Source organism: Heliangelus exortis, chromosome Z, assembly GCF_036169615.1.
Source record: "Heliangelus exortis chromosome Z, bHelExo1.hap1, whole genome shotgun sequence".
NCBI classification, from domain to species: Eukaryota; Metazoa; Chordata; class Aves; order Apodiformes; family Trochilidae; genus Heliangelus; species Heliangelus exortis.
The window spans coordinates 21,401,370-21,420,366 of NC_092454.1; the positions used below are offsets into that span (position 1 = coordinate 21,401,370).

At 37.6% G+C, this 18,997-nt stretch overlaps 1 protein-coding gene across 7 annotated transcripts in view; it reads left to right on the plus strand.

Annotated features, from left to right (window-relative positions):
• Nucleotides 1-14,483, plus strand: part of FSD1L (fibronectin type III and SPRY domain containing 1 like) — a 29,452-nt gene extending 14,969 nt beyond the window's left edge. For 2 of the 7 annotated variants that reach the window (XM_071730154.1, XM_071730157.1), the window contains 9 exons: nucleotides 1,094-1,215; nucleotides 3,081-3,290; nucleotides 3,602-3,700; nucleotides 5,387-5,513; nucleotides 7,499-7,531; nucleotides 11,100-11,197; nucleotides 11,654-11,905; nucleotides 12,237-12,325; nucleotides 14,063-14,483. In XM_071730154.1, coding sequence (XP_071586255.1) covers nucleotides 1,094-1,215; nucleotides 3,081-3,290; nucleotides 3,602-3,700; nucleotides 5,387-5,513; nucleotides 7,499-7,531; nucleotides 11,100-11,197; nucleotides 11,654-11,905; nucleotides 12,237-12,325; nucleotides 14,063-14,182 — 1,150 coding nt within the window. In that variant the 3' untranslated portion in view covers nucleotides 14,183-14,483. Of the gene's footprint in view, nucleotides 1-1,093; nucleotides 1,216-3,080; nucleotides 3,291-3,601; nucleotides 3,701-5,386; nucleotides 5,514-7,498; nucleotides 7,532-7,984; nucleotides 8,059-11,099; nucleotides 11,198-11,653; nucleotides 11,906-12,236; nucleotides 12,326-14,062 lie in introns of those variants that run through there. The other 5 variants (XM_071730155.1, XM_071730158.1, XM_071730156.1 and 2 more) reach the window with 3 other exon arrangements.
• Nucleotides 14,484-18,997: the final 4,514 nt, after the last annotated feature.

The following is an 18,997-nucleotide window of genomic DNA, read 5'->3' on the forward strand; positions in this document are numbered from 1 at the left end:
TGCTTATATCTTTAATACTTAACTTCGTATTTTCTCTCCCTTCTTCACTACCTGAATTTTTTTCTTTTCACCATTCTGCTATGTACTTATGGTTAGCACACAATCTCTCTTACGTAGTAGTGAGGTACCTGATTTGTATCATTATCTGGTGTTCTAGCGGTGCCACAGGTCTGTGGGTACAAATTGGGTGCAGGTGTTCATAGCTGATTTTCTTTTTTGCTGTGTATATATTACTTTCTAGTTAGGAATTTTTTCATAAACAGGACTTAAGACCTGTGTTCCATGCCATCTAAATCAGTGTTGTTCGAATCTTCTGCGTGGCCTGATGTCTTCTAAGTTTCAGGACTGTAGAAAAAACTTGTTCTTTTTTTTGGTAGTTTAGTTGATGGAGTACAGGAGTGTCTTAGGAAAATTTGGAGTAAGGATGAGCTAAGATTTAAAAAGTGGAAGTGGCTCTTGTAAGTGATACTTGCATGTTCCAAAGCAATATGGGGTCTGCAATCTAAACACTTCTTCATCCCCTGATAAGATCAGAGGTAGATATGGAATCAGAATATTCAGCGTGCTCACTGCTATTTATAAATGACTTCTGAACACTATTGAATACCTGAATATGTTCTCCACTTGGAAGGCAATGAGTGTATCTTGTTCTGCAAAAGGGTCTTTGGACCTTTTTGAACACAAGGCTTTAAGTTTCAAGGTTTTAAGTGTATAAAACATAATACTGATTCTGCAATGCTGTAGATTTTACATGCTTCCTAATTTTGTGTAAAGTGATATAAGTTTTGTCTCTTATCAAAGTTTTTTCACAGTAAAAGAAGTTTTAAGATCTTCTCTAGCCAAAGTATCTTTTTGCCTAATCATATGGAACGACTGGGAGCTTGCACCATATTCTTTTTGAGACAGTCACATTTGGAGTCTGTGCTAAATGGTTAACAGTCATATATTAGAAAAATGTGCTGTTTTTTCACCAGTGTTTTGGCTAACAGTTTTAAATTAACAATACATAGTATCTGATGACTGTTTTTGAAAGTGTCTGTAGGACTTAAACAATACAAAACATATTTTGCTAATGCTTCTTTCTTGACTTCAGAGTTACAATGGCTTCAGCATTCCGCATCTCACTGAAACCAAAGGTCAGTGATAGTATGACTCATTTGATGGTGGACTTCACTCTGGAAAGGCACATGCTCCAGGCTGTAAAGTTTTTGCCAGGTAAAACACTTACACAGTGAGTTCAGTTTGTTACTACATTAATAACTCCACTATATTAAAAAAAATCCAAAACAGAACACCCCAAATAAACCCCAAACAAAGAAAACAAAAGAAAATTAACAAAGTAAAATACATCTCTTGCACCCTATTTAGTACATTTTTCAGAGCACCTAAACTTATTCCTATTCCTTGACTGTTAGACTGAATACCTCAAGGGTAAAAGAGTTTTGTAGTCTATTGTGTTGCTTTCCACGCAGTACAGCATTTCAGAAAATAACATTGATCTTAGAAGTGGGAATGAGTCTTTCAGAACGTGCTTTTTTCTTGAGTTTTCAGTTCCTCTTTACTTCCTAAGGTTACCTTCAGCTTCTCAAGACTGTACCTGCAATTTTGATATTTAGTGATGCTCCAAGGTTCTAGTAATCTGCAGTAGTGTTATACATGAATTGTAAGCTTGCTTATAAGAGTGGAGATGTGTGCTGAAATGCCAGAGCTGTAATTTACTAGGCCAGTGATATTTCCTTAACCCAAAATGTGTCCTGATGCATCTGTTTGTTACTGATTGAAATGAAAATTGGGTGCAGTATTCCAGTATGTATCTTTCATATCTTTTTATTCATACTGTTTTACTGGTACCAAGAATATATTGACAAAAATACTGCTGGTAGGAATGTAAATTGTTTTATCTGTACATCACTAGTCCAGAGCTATTAATGAGTTGGCAGCATCAGTTTGTTTCTGCCCACTTATCTTGTGCATTTGTATTTAGATGGTGAAATTACATGTCTAAATGACTCAACCATAGTTACTGTGATGCTTATTTCATCAGTCACTGTGGAGGGGAATCACTGCTAACAATCTGCTCGAGAAATAGTTGTTTCAGCTGCATGAAGGCAGTCTGTATGTAATTAGTACTTGTTCACTGGAACATAAGTCTACAGAATAGCACAGTTAAGGGTATTATGACAAGGGATGATTTTTGATGAACAAAACCTGCAGGTCTGTCAGTTCCACATATGCCTCAGTATTGTACTTTTCTGATGTTTCTGCTTGATACATTGACTTGTAGGCCAGTTTTAAATCTATTTCAAGCTTTTCTGAGAGCTGAAACAAAGGAAAAGCTTTTACAGATCCTTCCAAAAACCACAAAGCATCTTTTTCTCTTCCTCCATGAGGAGTCTTCCTTGAGTGTATTTTAGAATTTACAAGGAGTATGTAAATGCCTCCTTTTGAAAATATTTTCCAACGATTTTGGTGCTTTTTGATTTCATGGAAATACAATTCTGTTGTCTATAAGCAAAACTTCAGTCTTTTCTTTAGTCTTTTTTAGTCTTAGGAATTCTTTCAAGACAAAGAATCGAAAGGAAACAGAACTAGGTAACTGCTGACTGGCTACTGGAAAGTATTGCACTGTTAATTGTTTGTAGTGCTGGAATTCAACTTGTGATATTCTTTGAGGGCTGCACCTTCCTTACTTACCTTCCGCAGACTCAGAAATAGTAGTATGCTCCTTAATGTTCATCTTGTGTGGTGTTTTAAATGCAGATTCATAACTGTTAAGTCCACATTACTTCAGCATGCCTTTCTTACTGGTTTCAGAAAGGGATCTGCTCAACTGACTGCCAAATAGTGTAATGTAAATATTTACTCTAGACCTGATGCATATTTCTCCTTCTGTAAAATATACATTAAGTGAAAGGCCCATGTGTAGGTTTTCTACTGTGGTTTGCTATTGGAATAGATCATCTAAAAGGCATGACTGTGAATGCACTAAGGGCAACTAACTTCTGAACTCCATAGATCCAGGGACAACAAATTAATATTCAGTCCATTCTCTTCTTGTCTGTATGTTTGTCTTTCTACAGTCCCTAAAGCTCCAGAGATAGATCTAGCAGCATGTCTGGTTGCTGATAACTGCATCACAGTATCTTGGCGGATGCCTGAAGAAGACAGCAGAATTGATCATTTTATACTGGAGTATAGGAAAACCAACTTTGATGGGCTTCCTCGAGTGAAAGATGAACAGCGCTGGGACCTGATAGACTATATTAAAGCTACTGAATATACATTATCTGGTAAGGATTTTTCTGTACTTCAAAGCCAAGAAAGCTGATGTAATTTTAACTTGGAAGCTATGCAAAATAGCCATTTTCCTGTATGTAATGAAGCTTCCATTTTTCCACATGAGTTTTGTACAATAATGGCTATATATTATTTTGGCTGTGAGGTTTTGTAGAAAATCATGTGTTAAATGAAGCTTACACTGATATTTAAGCTTTTTCTCAGATTGAGGCATGGGCAAGACAGCTACACATAATAAAACTTGGTTTTGTGAAAAATGTCGGTAATTATTATCAATTCAAGTTTCTAAACTTTCATTTCTTAGGTCTGAAATTTGATACAAAATACATGAACATTAGAGTACAAGCTTGCAACAAAGCTGTGGCAGGGGAATACTCTGATCCTGTGACTCTGGAAACCAAAGGTAAAATTTGAAAGACTAGCCTTAGATGTATTGAAAACGCTGCACTTACTGTTTCACTTTTGCATATAAACTTGTATTTTAAGTCTGTATGTGTCCTAAGTGAAGAGGATAGCAACTGTTTCTGTAAAGCATTACGAAGCTTACTGGCACAAAGTTGGAATTTTAACATTCAGACACTAAAAATGAGGTAGTGATGTAACTTACTCCAGCAGAGCTTGACATTGGTTCTCGGGACCTGTGGGCTGACAGTATTATGTGCTGCTACATCATGCCAACATATAGGAAGAGAAGATGAATGTTAAGGCTCAACATTGTTAGAACTCTTAGGGCACCTAAATAGTTGGTGTAGTTGGTTGGTTATTGGTACTTAGCAAGTACATTAAACATATTTCTGCAAATAGATGCTGGAAAGGACTTTTTTTACTTTGTAGCCGTGGATTCTAATATGTCAGTATTCAAAAAATGGAAGCTTCCAATTGTGAAAATTGAGTTACTGTGATAGAAATCAGTTGATCTGATGCTGGCTTCCTAACTTTTTGTAAATAGAAGAAAATCTCTGGGAATTGGTGTTTTGTGACATAACACATCTTTATTATGGTGGAGGTAATGATCTGAGGTTTAGTTATAGCCTTGCCCGGAGTATAAAGAGTAAAATTAATGTTATGGACTGGATAATTAAAATACTAATTCTGTTATTTGTGAATGCTGCTTCCTGAAAACAACTATTTGTGGTTTGAATAAGCTGATGTGCAGTCTGGTAACTTTTCTAAAATGTTTTTAATACTCTTAAGCAGCAGTCATTGTAAGACATGTAGTATCCATTTAATAGCCACTTACATACCTTACTCCACTACCAGAAAAATTATTTGTTTTGTTTTTATTTGAGCAGTTATCATGCTTCCTATATTATTTTTCATGTTTCTTAGTGAACGTTTAGTCCACTTGCTTTAATAATTGCCCCATGGGAACTCAGTGTCCTCATCCATGGGTTTACCTTATTTTTAGATGTGTACTGTTGAACTCTGTACTCCATAAATTGCAATATACTTGGAAATGCAGACTATAATATCTAATGATATTAAGACACTTACAGAATAGTCTGTAAGCAAAAATCTTCAGGGAACTTGGCATGTCATATTAGTTCGGTTTTTTTGGATGATGAGAAACTTTAGCTGCAACAAATACTAAGTCACCTCTAGTTGCATGCATCCTCTACTGTTCTTGTACTTGCAGCTGACTTCACCGTTCAACTTTGTCTCCCTGTATGTGCTACCCTGTCAATTTAGTATTCTTCAAGTTTGCAATCCTTGTTAATCATAAACATCTTGTGGGAGAATTAGTCCTGCAGAGCATGGAAAATAAGTACACCTTTTTGAATTATTCATGATTGTAAGAGTCTAGAGAGTAGGCTATATCACTAGCAGAAAGCATTAGCTGAATTTAATTGCTGATAATGCAGCATTATAAATACGAAAAAACTTATGTCACCTATTCCCTGAAGGTAGATAGTTTGGATTTAAGTCTCCTTACCTTGATAACAAGCATCAGACTAAAAAGCTGATGTTTCTATTAAGTTGAATAGTGCTCTGCTACTATATTTTTTCTGCTTCTGCTGTTTCCTATGAATAGCCACTGTTGGAAGAGAGCATTATGCCATTTCATTGTTTTGCATTTTGTCTTGACCAGCATTTGTGTTCAGTTTGGACAGTACTTCATCTCATCTCAACTTGAAAGTTGAAGATAACTATGTTGAATGGGATCCTACTGGAGGCAAAGGCCAAGAAAAAATAAAAGGGAAGGAAAATAAAAGCAGGTAATAAATTTTTTTGTTTAAATGTTTGTTGTCTAGGATCTCCTCTCTGTCAATTAAAAGAAAAGGACAGTCAGAGAAGAATTAAAGCACTTGAGGACATGGGACACCATTTTCAAGCCTCTGTATTTTCATCCAGAAATCTTTCTCTGGAATAAATTTTATTTGTTTTTATTTCCCTTTCCCTTTCACACACATTTGGAAGCTATCTGTGGAAGCTATTAGAAATATATTTCAATAATATGTTTTAATTATTTTAGAAATCCATTTGTTAGGGGGTCATTTGAAGTACTGAAATAACTTGTAGATGTGGTGAGTTGACCGTGGCTACCCGCCAGGTGCCCATGAAGCTGCCCTATTGATTGCCTTTCTCCACTGGACATCAGGACAGAAAATATGGCAAAATGTTTGTGGGTCAAGATAAGGACAAAGAGATCACTCTGTAGTGTCTGTCATGGGCAAAACAAACTTGAATTGAAAAAATCTAATTTAATTTATTGTCAATCAAAAGTTTGAGTAGGATGATGAGAAATAAGAACAAATATTAAAGTATCTTATTCTCATGGTTCCTTGTTCCCAGGTTCTACTTCACTCCTGACTTCCTTACCTCCTTCCCTCAAGCAGTGCAGGGGTATGGGGGGTTGCAGTGAGTTGATCACACGTTGTCGCTGCTGCTCTTCCTCCTCATACTCTTCCACTGCTCCAGTGTGAATTCCCACCCATGGGAAACAGTCCTCCTTGGACTGCTATAATGTGCTGTTACCATAGAATCCTCATTCGTGGAAAGGCAGCAATAAAACAAACCAGGTAATAAAGATAACAGATAATTGAACTCTTATAAAAGTGGTGGCCCTAAACATATTTACCAACTGTTTTCATTGAGGAAAAGTACTTCAATAACTTCAACAGAAAATTTTTGGTAGATTTATGTTAGGCACTTAGATGTCTGCTGTTAAGAATTGCTGAATAAGTACATTTGGAAGAACATTGCTACATCAATCAAATCTGACTGAGCCTTGAGTTAATATCTGAAAAGAAAGTCTGTGTTTACTCACAAGGGCTCTATTCCAGGCCACCTTCATGGGAGGGGAGGAGCATCCTGATACCTGACTGGAATTTCCAAGGGTGCCATGAGTACCAGATGCCTCTTGCCCATCAGTGTGCAGCCCTCTGAGAGAGCGTTGACTTAATCTTCTCCTTACCTTAGTGCTCCATTGTTAGACTGTAATTACCTCTTGTCTTCCTGGGGCTGTGTGAATCCAATTGTCTTCCTGTGCCCTAGTCCCTTAGTTGTGCTGTTGGGCCTCCACTGGGCTTGGTCTAGTATGTTAGTGTATAATCCTGAGGAGCCCACACCTGAACACAGGACTTGAGCCTCTGACTGACAAGTTCCAGATCAACAACAGTCACTTGCCTTGGCCTCTTGCTTGCTGTTTTGTTGCTGCAGCCCAGGATATGGTTGGACACCTTTGACACAAGTGCACAGTGCAGCGTGTTGTCCACCTATTGTCTCCTGTTGTCCACCAAGACTCCCAGCTGCTTTTTTGCAGGATTTCTCTTTCCTTGGTCTGCCTTATTGCATGGGCTCTTCTCATCTGGTGAACATTATCTCTAGCTGTGATATTGGTGTTTAGCTGGTTCTATGCATAGTTTATGGCCCACTACCCAATCTATATCCTACCTATTAAGGTCTGGGGGTACTGTGTGAGAATTGGTCAAAAGCCTTGCTAAAGTCAAGGTGTGAACAGTGTCCTTTGCTCTCACCTTGTCCACAGAGCTGGTTCCTTCTTCCTTAAAGACAATTAATTGACTTTCAGCATGTGCTTTATGGTGTAAAGAGCATTGCTTGAGATAATTTATCAACATATGCATTCCCTTTAGGAATATACTACGGAGAAGGACAGTAGAGTAAATTGTATCTTAAAAATTGAGATAATTTATTGTAGTAACAGAACAATTGTTTAATGACTCCTTATTTCTGTCAACAGTGACAAGCAGATTCCTCTGCTGAAGAACAGAAGGTGATAATATACCTCTTATTCCTAGGATCTAGCACCTAGTTTTGTTGGGAATCTGTGCTACTATCCTTTGCTTGATGTAGTGAGAAATAAATCTAATAGCCTTTATCAGTAGCAGTACACATAATGCTTTTAAAAACTATTTTGAATTTAAATTTTGAATTCATAGAGATCATGTGTATATCTTTCAGTGACTGGAAAAGTCTTCCTTGAAGCATGTGTCCTAGTGTGTGGGAGATCTGATTTGCAAAGGCTGGAAAAGCTTTTTTATATATCCTACTGTTAATAAAAAATCCCTATTATCTACAGATACATATATATATATATGCCTACTTAAGCTTCTGGCATATGGTTTTATGCTAAATGCATAAAGATTTCCTTTCTGAGAACTGTTAAAAAATCTGTTTATTATTTTTTCAATCTGAAAACTGTTTTGCCTCTGAACTTGTGCTTTAGCTGTTACTGGACATCAGAGGAAAAGAAGCAGTGTTTTCACACTTTCAAAGAAATGAGGTCCAGCCTGATGGTACGTGTAAAAAGCTTCAGGGCAATTCTGCTTGTGGATCCAGTGGTTTAGATTAATTACTTTTTTAATATGTAAAGGCAGAATGCAAACTATTCTCTTATTTGTGCAATTGCTTTATAGCATAAGTTTTTTCCACTATTTTTCTAGTAAACTCCTATTTGAGAAGTTAATTTCCCTGTTTTTTTTCTTGCTTGCCCTTTTTCACTGGTTTAGAGGTTACAGGACCAAAACAAATGCCCAGGTTCCTAATTTCTTGTGGTGTTACTCTTATTTTCATCCATCACTTGAATATTTCTTTGGCTTAAGATATCAGCAGTAAACAAAAAATTGTGTGGGTAAAATGAGGTCTTGATGCTGTACGGTGTTGATAGTTCTACTACTCAGAGTGTATACATTTCTGGTAAATGAAGTTTTTAAACTGTCTTGGAGGTATGGCCACTTGTTTAACAAACTGAGTTTTGAACAGAATCTGTAGTTGTTAGCAAAGAAATTCCGTAGTTCTGGCCTTTGTTTTAGTAGAAGGATCTGGTCTCATGTTCAGCTCTGCATCTCAGGCTGAACTTTTCTAGCAGGAGATTTGGATGAGCTTTTAATTCCTGTAGGAGACTTCTGTTCCCTGTTATCAGTGCAGTGTTCTCTATGTTAGAGGGAAGATTTGAAGCTAGCTCCATAGTTCATGAAAAAAGGTGGTGTATAATTGTTTTAAACATCAGATGTGCAGTTTTCAAGGGTTGGAAGGACAGGATGGCAATAAACTGTTTAGTGATCCATAAAATACTTATTAGATTGGCAAAAAGCCTGAGGATAACTTCTGATATCCCTTTATGGATAAATTCTGATGTCACTCCTTGGCCTTTCTTCTCTTCAAAAGAGAAGACAAATTTCTTGGAATATGTATTACTTGCTGAAATTGATAAGAAAACTGATATTAACTACAGTGCTTTAGGCAACAATCCTCATCCATAAGATGAGAATATTTGGTTACCGGAGTTGCAGAAGAAATGCATCTTCATCATCTAGCTGATGAAGACTGGTGTATTGGAAAATGGGCACCAAACTGACTTTCTGCTTATAGTTTCCTGCCTTCCTATTGGAAGGGAGTCCTAAGCCCTGGGAATCAAAAAACCTCAGCTGTTTTTTTCAAACTTTTATGCCAAATACTTAATGTCGTTGTCTGAACTGTTAAAGGCTGTTAGATTTTGAGTGGACAGAGCACATGCAGCAGCCATTTACAGAAGACTTGCACAAAATTTATTATGAGCCGTTTAAGGTCTTTCTAGTTTTGAGAAAATGCTAGCAAAGCACCTTTACTTTTCCTGTGGTGATTCTCTAAATGGCTGCGTTGCTTTCTGCATAACTCATACTGAATCTAATAGAAAAATTTCAGTGACTTTTTTTTGAAGTGCAAGAGAATGATCTCTGATGCAACTGAAGAAGGGTGGAATCTCTAAAAAGTGATGGTTGCCCTTGAAATTGTGCTTTAATTCTTGGCTTTGCTTTCCCCCCATCCCCCCATGCTATCACTTGTTTCCTTTTTCTGTGGTAAGTAAACTACAGCTTCCTCCATGTTAACAAAATTTAAAAGCATTTTATGTGGTGCACCTGCACAACATACACTTATCCCCTTCATGTAAGTCTTGCAAGAAATTTAAAAGCTTAGCTGTCTTCTGATCTGCTCTGGTAAATTTACATATTAAATGATGATGCTGAAGTAGACGAGCTTTTATTCAGTTATTTCTTGTAGGTTTCTGTAACTGGACTAAAATAAACTTAATCATAAGGAGATGAACCAGAGATTCTAGCATACTTGTATTTGTCAACTTAATACCATTCAGCTTTTAATTCCTACATGACTTTATTTTAATTAAGATGTTGGAGGAAAGATATATTTTTCTTGCCCTTTGTGAAATTCTATTTGAGGACAGTTACAGAAAACTTGAAATCAGTGTTAAATGAATCGGAAAGAAATTCCCTGACTAGTGAAGTTTAATGTTGACTATACCTTGGAAATAGCCTTCATTTTGTTTAATGGTTAAAGTGATAGGAATAATTTTTGAGAGCAGAACCAAGGTTAAACAAAATGTTTGAAAACCTCATTATAGGTTAGGTTAAAATTATTCTTTTATGCAACTTATTGCTCAATAGAATATTCTCCAGAGCAAAGGGTATCCTCATTTATTTTGCTCTTTCTTCCTGATAATGCTCTTGAAAAGTATGTTTGGAATATCTGAGTCTTTCTTGATGGGGACTTGACTCAAATTTTATGACTTGATGATTTCCTATGTGCTTCTCAGCACAGTATGTTGTAACAGTATTTTCTGTAGTCTTAATATAAACAAATAAAATCCCCATTTATTTTCTAAGAGAACTATGATGCATTAAAATTGAAGTCTCGTTTCAGCTTTTTTAATGAAATTGTGTTTAGAGTAAACACTCTTGTTTTTTGTTTCTTCAGTGTATGTATTTTGAAACAAAATTCTCTACAGTTCAATTTTTTTCCCTTCATTCTTCATTGGTTTACACTTTTTCCTGGGTTTCAGTTACTGCTAATGCAATCCATACTCTGAAAAACCTGCCTGTAACACCACTAGCTATTTCCTGTCCCCATTAAATTCCAATGAAAATTAGGCATTTTGACATTGAATATCAGCAGTGCTATACAACTGTGGTAGTTGATCTGTAAAACTTACTATAAATCCTATAAAAAAAATTAGAAACGTGAATTCTATAAGGCTCTGCATAGTAGCAGCAAGACACAGGTTTAGAGAGGCATTAATTCAAACCATATACCACATGTCTGCTTTTCCCCCCTTAATTGCTTTTCTCAAGTACCTCTAAACTGGCTTCTTAGAATAACTTTTTTTTTTTTCTTGGCTGTTGTATCTTCTCTCTGTTCTTGTGCATGCATACAGTTAGATGTTTTTAGTGGCTGAAGTAATGTGGTGTTTAAGTAGCTTATGTATATTTATTGTACCCTAACTAACTTGGGACACTTCTGCATTTCTGTAAATGCATCCAAATCTTGAATGGTTCATTTCTTCTTAGAAGTGGTGCTCCGTCTCCTAAGAGAACGTCCATTAGCCCAAGATCCTCAGCAAGGAGCAGCAGAGATCATTTTACTGGTGAATCATACACAGTGTTGGGTAAGGTAAACTTTTTTCTTCTGCTAGATGTATAGTGCCATGTACATATTAGGTAAGAATTCGAGGGGAAAATTGTGAGTGATCAAGGTTGTGTGCTTTATGCTGTCCTGTGTAAAAGCAGTTTTGCCCATATGCCAGAAATTTGTGCTACAAGTGGGTTCTAGTCTGTTGAGGTTCTTTATTACAAAGCTTTTAGTGACTGCCATTCACCACTGTTAGATGTGATTTGATGTTATATATGTCACCTCAGTGGGAGTAAGTAAAAACTGCCTCATTCTGGATTATATTTATTTTCTTGTATATTAACTTTCTTGTTCCGTATAGTTCAGTTTTTTGTGTTACTAAGACTTCACCTTAAAATTAAAGAAGACGTCACTGATGCTTATAATACAGCAGGCATTGGAAGGTACACTCAGTTAAAGTGACTAAATGTATTTTTTAAATTATTTTTGTTAGGAGACACGGCTTTTGAAAGTGGACAGCACTACTGGGAGGTCAGAGCAGAGAAGGACTGCAAATCCTACAGTGTGGGAGTGACATATAAAAACCTGGGAAAATTTGACCAGCTGGGAAAGACGAATTCAAGCTGGTGCATCCATATCACCAATTGGCTGCAAACAACACTTTCAGCAAAGCATAATAATAGAACGAAGACTCTAGATCTACCTGTTCCAGACAGAATAGGAGTATACTGTGACTTTGATGGAGGTAAATTATAATCTTTTGAGATGTAGCCAAGAACATTATTAGCTGTCCATATAAAGCTGAAGCAGTACAAGACTAAAGTAGTACATTACTTTTAGGCTGATACTGTCTTTTACGAAAATAAGGCCCAGAGCTGTTTCTGTAATGCTGCTTGTAATGCCAAGTGACCTGGGTTCATCTGTGTGACAGAGCTAACAAACTGAGAATTTTTCAGTCACGTGGGCAGTGTTTAGTGTGTTGTAGAAACCTTTCCTGAAGAAGAAACAATTTTACAAAAAATTAAATAGCAATAGTATTTAAACATCGATTTCAACTTGTTTTCTGCCTCTTATAGGTCTGCTCTCATTTTATAATGCAAACTCAAAGGAGCTGTTACACACCTTCAGAACCAAGTTTACCCAGCCACTATTACCAGGCTTCATGGTCAGTATCTTTTTAGTTCCCGGCACTCAATTTAGTTTACTGAGGTCTTAATAGCTTTTCAAAGGAGGAAACTGAGCAGTGGTTCAGTGGTTTTGGCTAACTGATAGTTTTGAAACTGTTTAACTGTTTCCTTTTAAATGTAGAGCTTTTTAAGCACTCCAACAGGTGACCTCCACACCTGTGGATGTCTTAGCTATGTAAATAAAAGTCCTGAAGCTTTTGTAGAGTGATTTAATAGGACATTCCAGAAGCTGATGAGCTTGCTACAGCAGTTGTCCTAAACTGATGCAGATAGGAGCCCAAGATGCTGTGAGCTGTCACACCAGATGCTTCCCTCTGAGATACAAGACTAGCTTTCAGATCATTTAAAGCTCAGTAGGATTTTCTTGCCAGTCATTTCACTGGTCTACAGAACTTTTTTTGGAACTTGAAGCTAGTGAGTGGAAACTTGCTGCAATTCCAAAGATTCAAAACACACACAAAATGCACAGGGAGAGAATTAGTAATGCAATTACTGCATATTGGCTTTCCTTTAATGCTTTAAGTAATTTGTTTAAGTAACTAGATTTGGAGGCCAAAACTGCCTATAAGGTGCCATCAAGTACATCATACTGCTGGAGCAAGGTATAGGTCTGGAAAAACTTAAGAGTCTGCAGGAAGGCTAGCATACTAGTTCATACTAAAATCCCAGCTGCTTGGGCACTGATCTCTAGCCTCTTGTAATACAGTCCATGAATGACATAGCATGGTAATTTTGAAGTGTGATTAGGCCACATTAGAATTACTCTTCCTTTGGGCATGGTGGAGGACTGAATAAGTAGTAACTTGCCTGGGCAGCCTTACATCTAGCATTTGCAAGCACCTGATTTTTTCATTTGTATCAGAATTCCCTTCACAATTTCGACTGTTGGCTGGGTGTACTGATAATAGGAGTCTAGATTTTTAACGGATTTTAATTTGAAGGTGACTAATCAAGTTGCTTTGCTGATGTGGGAAGCAGAACAGCTTCAGAACTCATCTCAGTCATTCTTCTGGCATTGCTAAGGTGGACTCATTGAGTCAATTCCTAAGGCATCTAAGTGAAGATTTGCTTACCACACTTTGCCTGTTATTTTGCATCTCATGCCTCTAAGTACTTTGTGATATCAGTCTTACACACACTACTTGGGTTAGCTTGAACAATTAAAATGAAAACGACAAGCTACTTAATCACAGCTCTCAAATTTATTCGTAAGTGTATAAGTTCTTTCACATAACTCAGTTGTAGAATAGAGGTGATTGGCACCTGTGTTCCTGAAGCTTTGGAAAACTTTGTTTTTTGTACTCTGTTTACATTAATGTAATTCTGCTGTGTCATACTAAAACTAAGCACTTCTTTAGACACTAGAGCATACTGAGAATACTGCTTTCCTTTGACATTCTAAGCACTTGCTGCTAGCACATCTGTTTCCAAATGAGTTTTCCTATTAGGACCAAATATTTTAGCATCAGATCTTAGGCTTGGGAATCAGCTTAGAGTCAAAAAGGCATAGTATGTGAAGCACTTCAGATTTTATGGTCTTATAATTATCTGTGTGATTAGGATGTTTTACAGAGTGCTGTGTCTAGAGAGACAGAGAGAAGACAAATGTACCTTCAGGATAACAAAAAGTGTTAGTTCCATTGTGGGATGGGAGAAGAGTGATGTAGATGCTTTGTAATACTCAGAATACTGGTTGTTTATATTTTTTCTCCTAGATCTGGTGTGGTGGGCTTACAGTGAGTACTGGATTGCAGGTGCCAAGTGCTGTGAAAACTCTCCAGAAAAGTGAAAATGGATTGAATACTTCAACAAGTAGCCTCAACAATATTGCCTAGTAATGTCTATTAAACACATGTATTGCTGAATGTTTTTTTTTCTGTGTAGCTGCTACTTGCAGAAGCTTGTGAGCATTGGGTTAAAATGGGTTTACCTACCTATTGATGTCTAAGGCCTGGGTACTGATAGTGCAACATTTTGGGGCTGAAGTGTTTAGAACCTACTGTGAACCCAGACAGAAATGTCAGACAGAAAACTGAACTGTTGCATCTTTGAAAAATAAGTGGATAAATCAAGAGCTGTAACTATGTACTTTTCTCATAGTGTATTTAAGCATTTTATTATAGAATTGAATATTAAGTTTGGTATGAATATTATTTTTTCTATGAAGACTATAACAAAATTTTCTTAGCTCTCCTAACATCAGTTACTTGACTATGTATTTTATTATTAGTGGGCTTATCGTTAGAACTTGTGATATTAAGGGTGCATTTCAAAAGCATATAAATTTGGTTGATTAGCCTGGAAAAATACCATAGCAGTATGATTTCAAAAGAATATTGTAACAAGTTGTAGGCCTGGTTTGAAGAAAAAGTAAGAGCAGTCTGAGTTTTGATTTTTTGGTTTTTTTGGTTTGGTTTTTGGCTTTTTGTTTGTTTGTTTGTTTTTTGGGTTTTTTGGTTTTTTTGTTTCCTGATCTGAAATCGTACAATTTTACAAATTTTATTTTACACATTTTTATATATATACATTTTATATATATATATATATATATACAATATATATATATAAAAATAGAGTTCAGCTCCTGGGTATTGCAAATTAGGGAAAATGTAAAAATTTAAAGGTATTTCAAAACATTCTATGTCCTTACTGAAAATGCATTCTGATAGCCAGCCATTTAGCTAGGAGTATTTCAGGTAAGAGGTCCAGAAGCAAAAATCTGGAACTTTTTAAAAATTACAGTGTGGTAGTGCTCACACAGAAGCTCTTAGTTTTGGGTACTATCTTTACTTTTGCGTTTTGTGGCATTATTCTACTTGGATTCTGATAATTGGCAATTCACACTGTTGCTCAAATGCAAATAATAAACTGAATCTTTGGATGTTGATACAGTTTAAATCCGTCTACCCAGAGAAGGGGTGGTGGTGCCCTTGTTAAAACATCTTTAAGCTTTTTTTCTCTCTAGCTAGCTTCACAGAATTGTCGTGGTTTGAAAAGACTTATAAGATCACTCTGTCCAACTGTCAACCTCCCTCCCTTCTCCAAAATAAAATAAAAACCTTATATATATATATATAGAGAGAGAGAGAGATACCACCATGCCCACTAGAGCATGTCCTGAAGTGCCTGATCTCCATGTTTTTTTAATACCTTCAGGTACAGTTTCTCCACCACTTCTCTGGGCAGCCCGTTCCAGTGCCTGGCTACTCCTTCAGCAAAGAAATTCTTCCTAATATCTAGGCAAAACCTCCCCCAGGGTAACTTCAGGCCATTTCCTCTAGTCCTATCTTATTCATTTAGGGGAAGAGGTCAGCACTCACCTCACTACAACCTCCTTTCAGATAGCTGTAGAGAGCATTAAGATCTCCTCTCAGCTGCCTCTTCTCCAAACTAAACAATCCCAATTCCCTCAACATTTCCTTATAGGACTTGGTCTCAAGACTCTTTACCAGCTCATTGCCCTTGTCTAGATGGCTCCAGCACCTCAATTTTTCTTTTATTTTATTTTAGTGAGGGGTCCAGAACTGAGCACAGTACTCACTGAGTACAGGGACGCAATCACTTCCCTTCTCCTGCTGTCCACACAATTCTTCATACAAGTCAGAATGCTTTTGGTTTTCTTGGCTATCTGAGCACAGTGCTGGATCGTATTCAGCTTGCTGTCAGGATGACTCGGCATTTGGCCTTGCTGAAACTCATAGAGTCCTCAGTCCACCTATGCAACCTATCTAGATCTGTCTGCAGAGCCTTCTCCTAACTAACTTGCTGTCATCTGTAAACTTACAGGGGAAGAACTCAGTCCCCTCATCTAGATCATCGATAAATATATTGAACAAGACCAACCCCAAAACTGAGCCCTAGAGAACACCCCTGTTGCCCAGCCACCAACTGGATTTTACTCTGTAAACTACAACTCTGTGGGCCCTTGAGCCAGCTTTATGGTACACCTGTCTGTGCCATTATTTGCCAGCTTTCTCTAGAAGAATACTCTGGGAGACAGTGTTACTACAGTCCAGGTAGACAAAATCCCCAGTCTTTACCTTCTCCACTAGGTGAGTCACCTGGCCATAGGAGGAAGTGAGTTTGGTCAAGCAGGACCTGCCCTTCCTGAACCCATGTTGGTTGGGCCTGATTCCCGGCTGTCTTGCGCTTGCCATGTGAGCACACTCAAGATGAATCTCTCCATAATTTTTCCAGGCACAGGTGTCAGGCTGACAGGGCTGTAGTTACCTAGATCCTCCTTCCTGGTAGATGGGCATCCCATTGGCTAGCTTCCAGTCATCTGGGAAGATGGCTGCTAAGTTGGGACTTGCTAAATGATGGGAAGAGGCTTGGCTAGCTTCTCTTCCACCTCCCTCTTGCACTCTTGCGTGGATCCCATTCATCCCCATAGACATGTTCAGGTCTGGGTGCCATAGAAGGTCCTTAACTTCTGTGCTCAGGGGGCTGTATACCCTGGGGGGTGGCTGGTCTGACTAATGAAGATGGAGGCAAAGAGGACAGTAAGTACCTCAGCCTTTTTCTCATCCTTGATTTTAATGTTTCTGTCCCTCCTCCCTCTACCCACATCCAGGCAAGGATGGAGATTCTCCCTGGATCCTTTATATATATATATTTGTGAAAACTTTTTTTGTTGTCCCTTATGACAGTGGCTAGATTGAGCTCCAGCTTGGCTTTTGTTTTCCTAATTTTTTCTCTGTATGACCTAACTAGATCCCTGTATTTATCCTGAGATGCATGCCCCTTCTTCCCAAGGAGGTAAACTCTCCTTTTTTTTCCTAAGCCCCCAGAAAATCGCTCTATTCAGCCAGGCCAGTTGTCTTCTCTGCCATTTTGTCTTATGGCAGGGGACAGCCTGCTCCTATGCTTTTAATATTTCCTTCTTTAAGAGTGTCCAGCCTTCCTGGTCCCCTTTGTCTTTCAGGACTGTCTCCCAAGGCACTCTTTCAATTAATGTGCTGAACAGGCTGAAATCTGCCCTCTGGAAGTCCACGGTAACAGTTTTGCTTACTGCCCTCCTTACTTCTTCACAAAGGATCAAGAACTTAACCATTTTGTGGTTGCTAAGCCCAAAAATCTCCCACCAGTTACTGCCTGTTTGTGAACAGCAGGTCTAGATTGTTACCTCCTCTGGTAGGCTCACTTACCAGCTGTGTGAGGAAGTTACCCATCATACATTCAAGGAACCTCCTAGCCTGTGTCCTCTCCTCAGTGTTACTTTTCTGGCAGCCATCAGGTGAGTTGAAGTACCCCCACTTAACAAGGGCTAGTGACTGTGAGACCTATGCCAGCCACTTGTAGAATGCATCATCTGCCTTCTCTTCCTGGTTGAATGCTATAGACACCCAACAGGGTATCTGCTTATACACCTTCTCTTTCATCCTTACCCATAAACATTTAACCTTACCATCACTTCAAGGCTGTCTAAGACTTCTCAAATTACAGTAGCAAAGCTGGCTTTTGAGCAGAAGTGGCATTAAATGCATGGTAATACGGCAAGATCCTCTGAGCCCAGGCAATCCTTTTTCTTACCTGTTTTGAAACTTTCAGGAACTTTCCAGATTTCTGGAACTTTCAGGATAACCAGAGAAATCAAAAAATTGCATTATTTTTTTATCCAGCAGAAATGTGGCTTTTATATATAGCATCTCACTCTTATCTTGCTAGCCTGTACGATATACCAGCTATATGTGGTTATGAAACTGGCTTTCAGAGGATCATATTCATCTCCTTATAGCCTCTAATTTAATGCCTTGACATGTTTTAAGGAAAAATTGGAAAACGAGTGAACACTTTTCCAGCTCGCATAAGATCTGCTTCTGCATCTGTGGTTATGCATTTTTTGTTCACAAATCAAGTGAAATACTGAATCTAGGTGTTTCATAATCTCAGTTCCTAGTTGGAAGCTTAGTAACAATAGTCTAATTATTCAAACTGTGGGAGAGCTAAAAAAAAATCATGTTACATTCTTCATGGAAAATCTGACTTTTCATTGAGAATTACATGTGTATTGTAGACTGTGTAATTATCTTTCTTCCCTCTAAGTCCAGGAGCCTAGAAATAATTTCCAGGTACACATTTGAATTGCCCATTTTCTAACTGAAGTCTTTTTCCTAATATCACCTGCAAACTGCTTCAAACTCATTCTGGTAGGGTACATAATGAATTGGCTCCTTTCCTACAGGGCCAAAATACTTTTTCTTCTGTGTACCTTATAGTCTATAAAAAAATGACCATCTAATCAGTTTAAATCTTGTTGGTATCAGTGGGTCCTTTGTGTCCATCAAGATTTTTCAAGAGGAGGAGAGATTCCTTGAAACAACTCCTAATGAAGTGATTGTGATATTCAGTGGAAAACACAAGTTTTGTTCTGGGCTTTAATACCTGCTCTAGAAAGTTTTGTTTCTCTTCAGAAATCATGAAGTTGGCAGGACAGTTGAGCTGTTAATGTTCATTTTATATTTGGAACTTGAACATCTCTAAATATTTGCACTGTGAATAAAGTTAGCTGTAATCTCTTTTGCAGAGGAAAGTGCAAATCCCAGTTTTAACTGTAGCTTCCTCTGCCAGTTTAGTGTTTTGGGTCTTGAAACAAAGATACTATGAGGTTACATGGTTCTTAAATGAATACTCTCAATCTGTTTCACTCA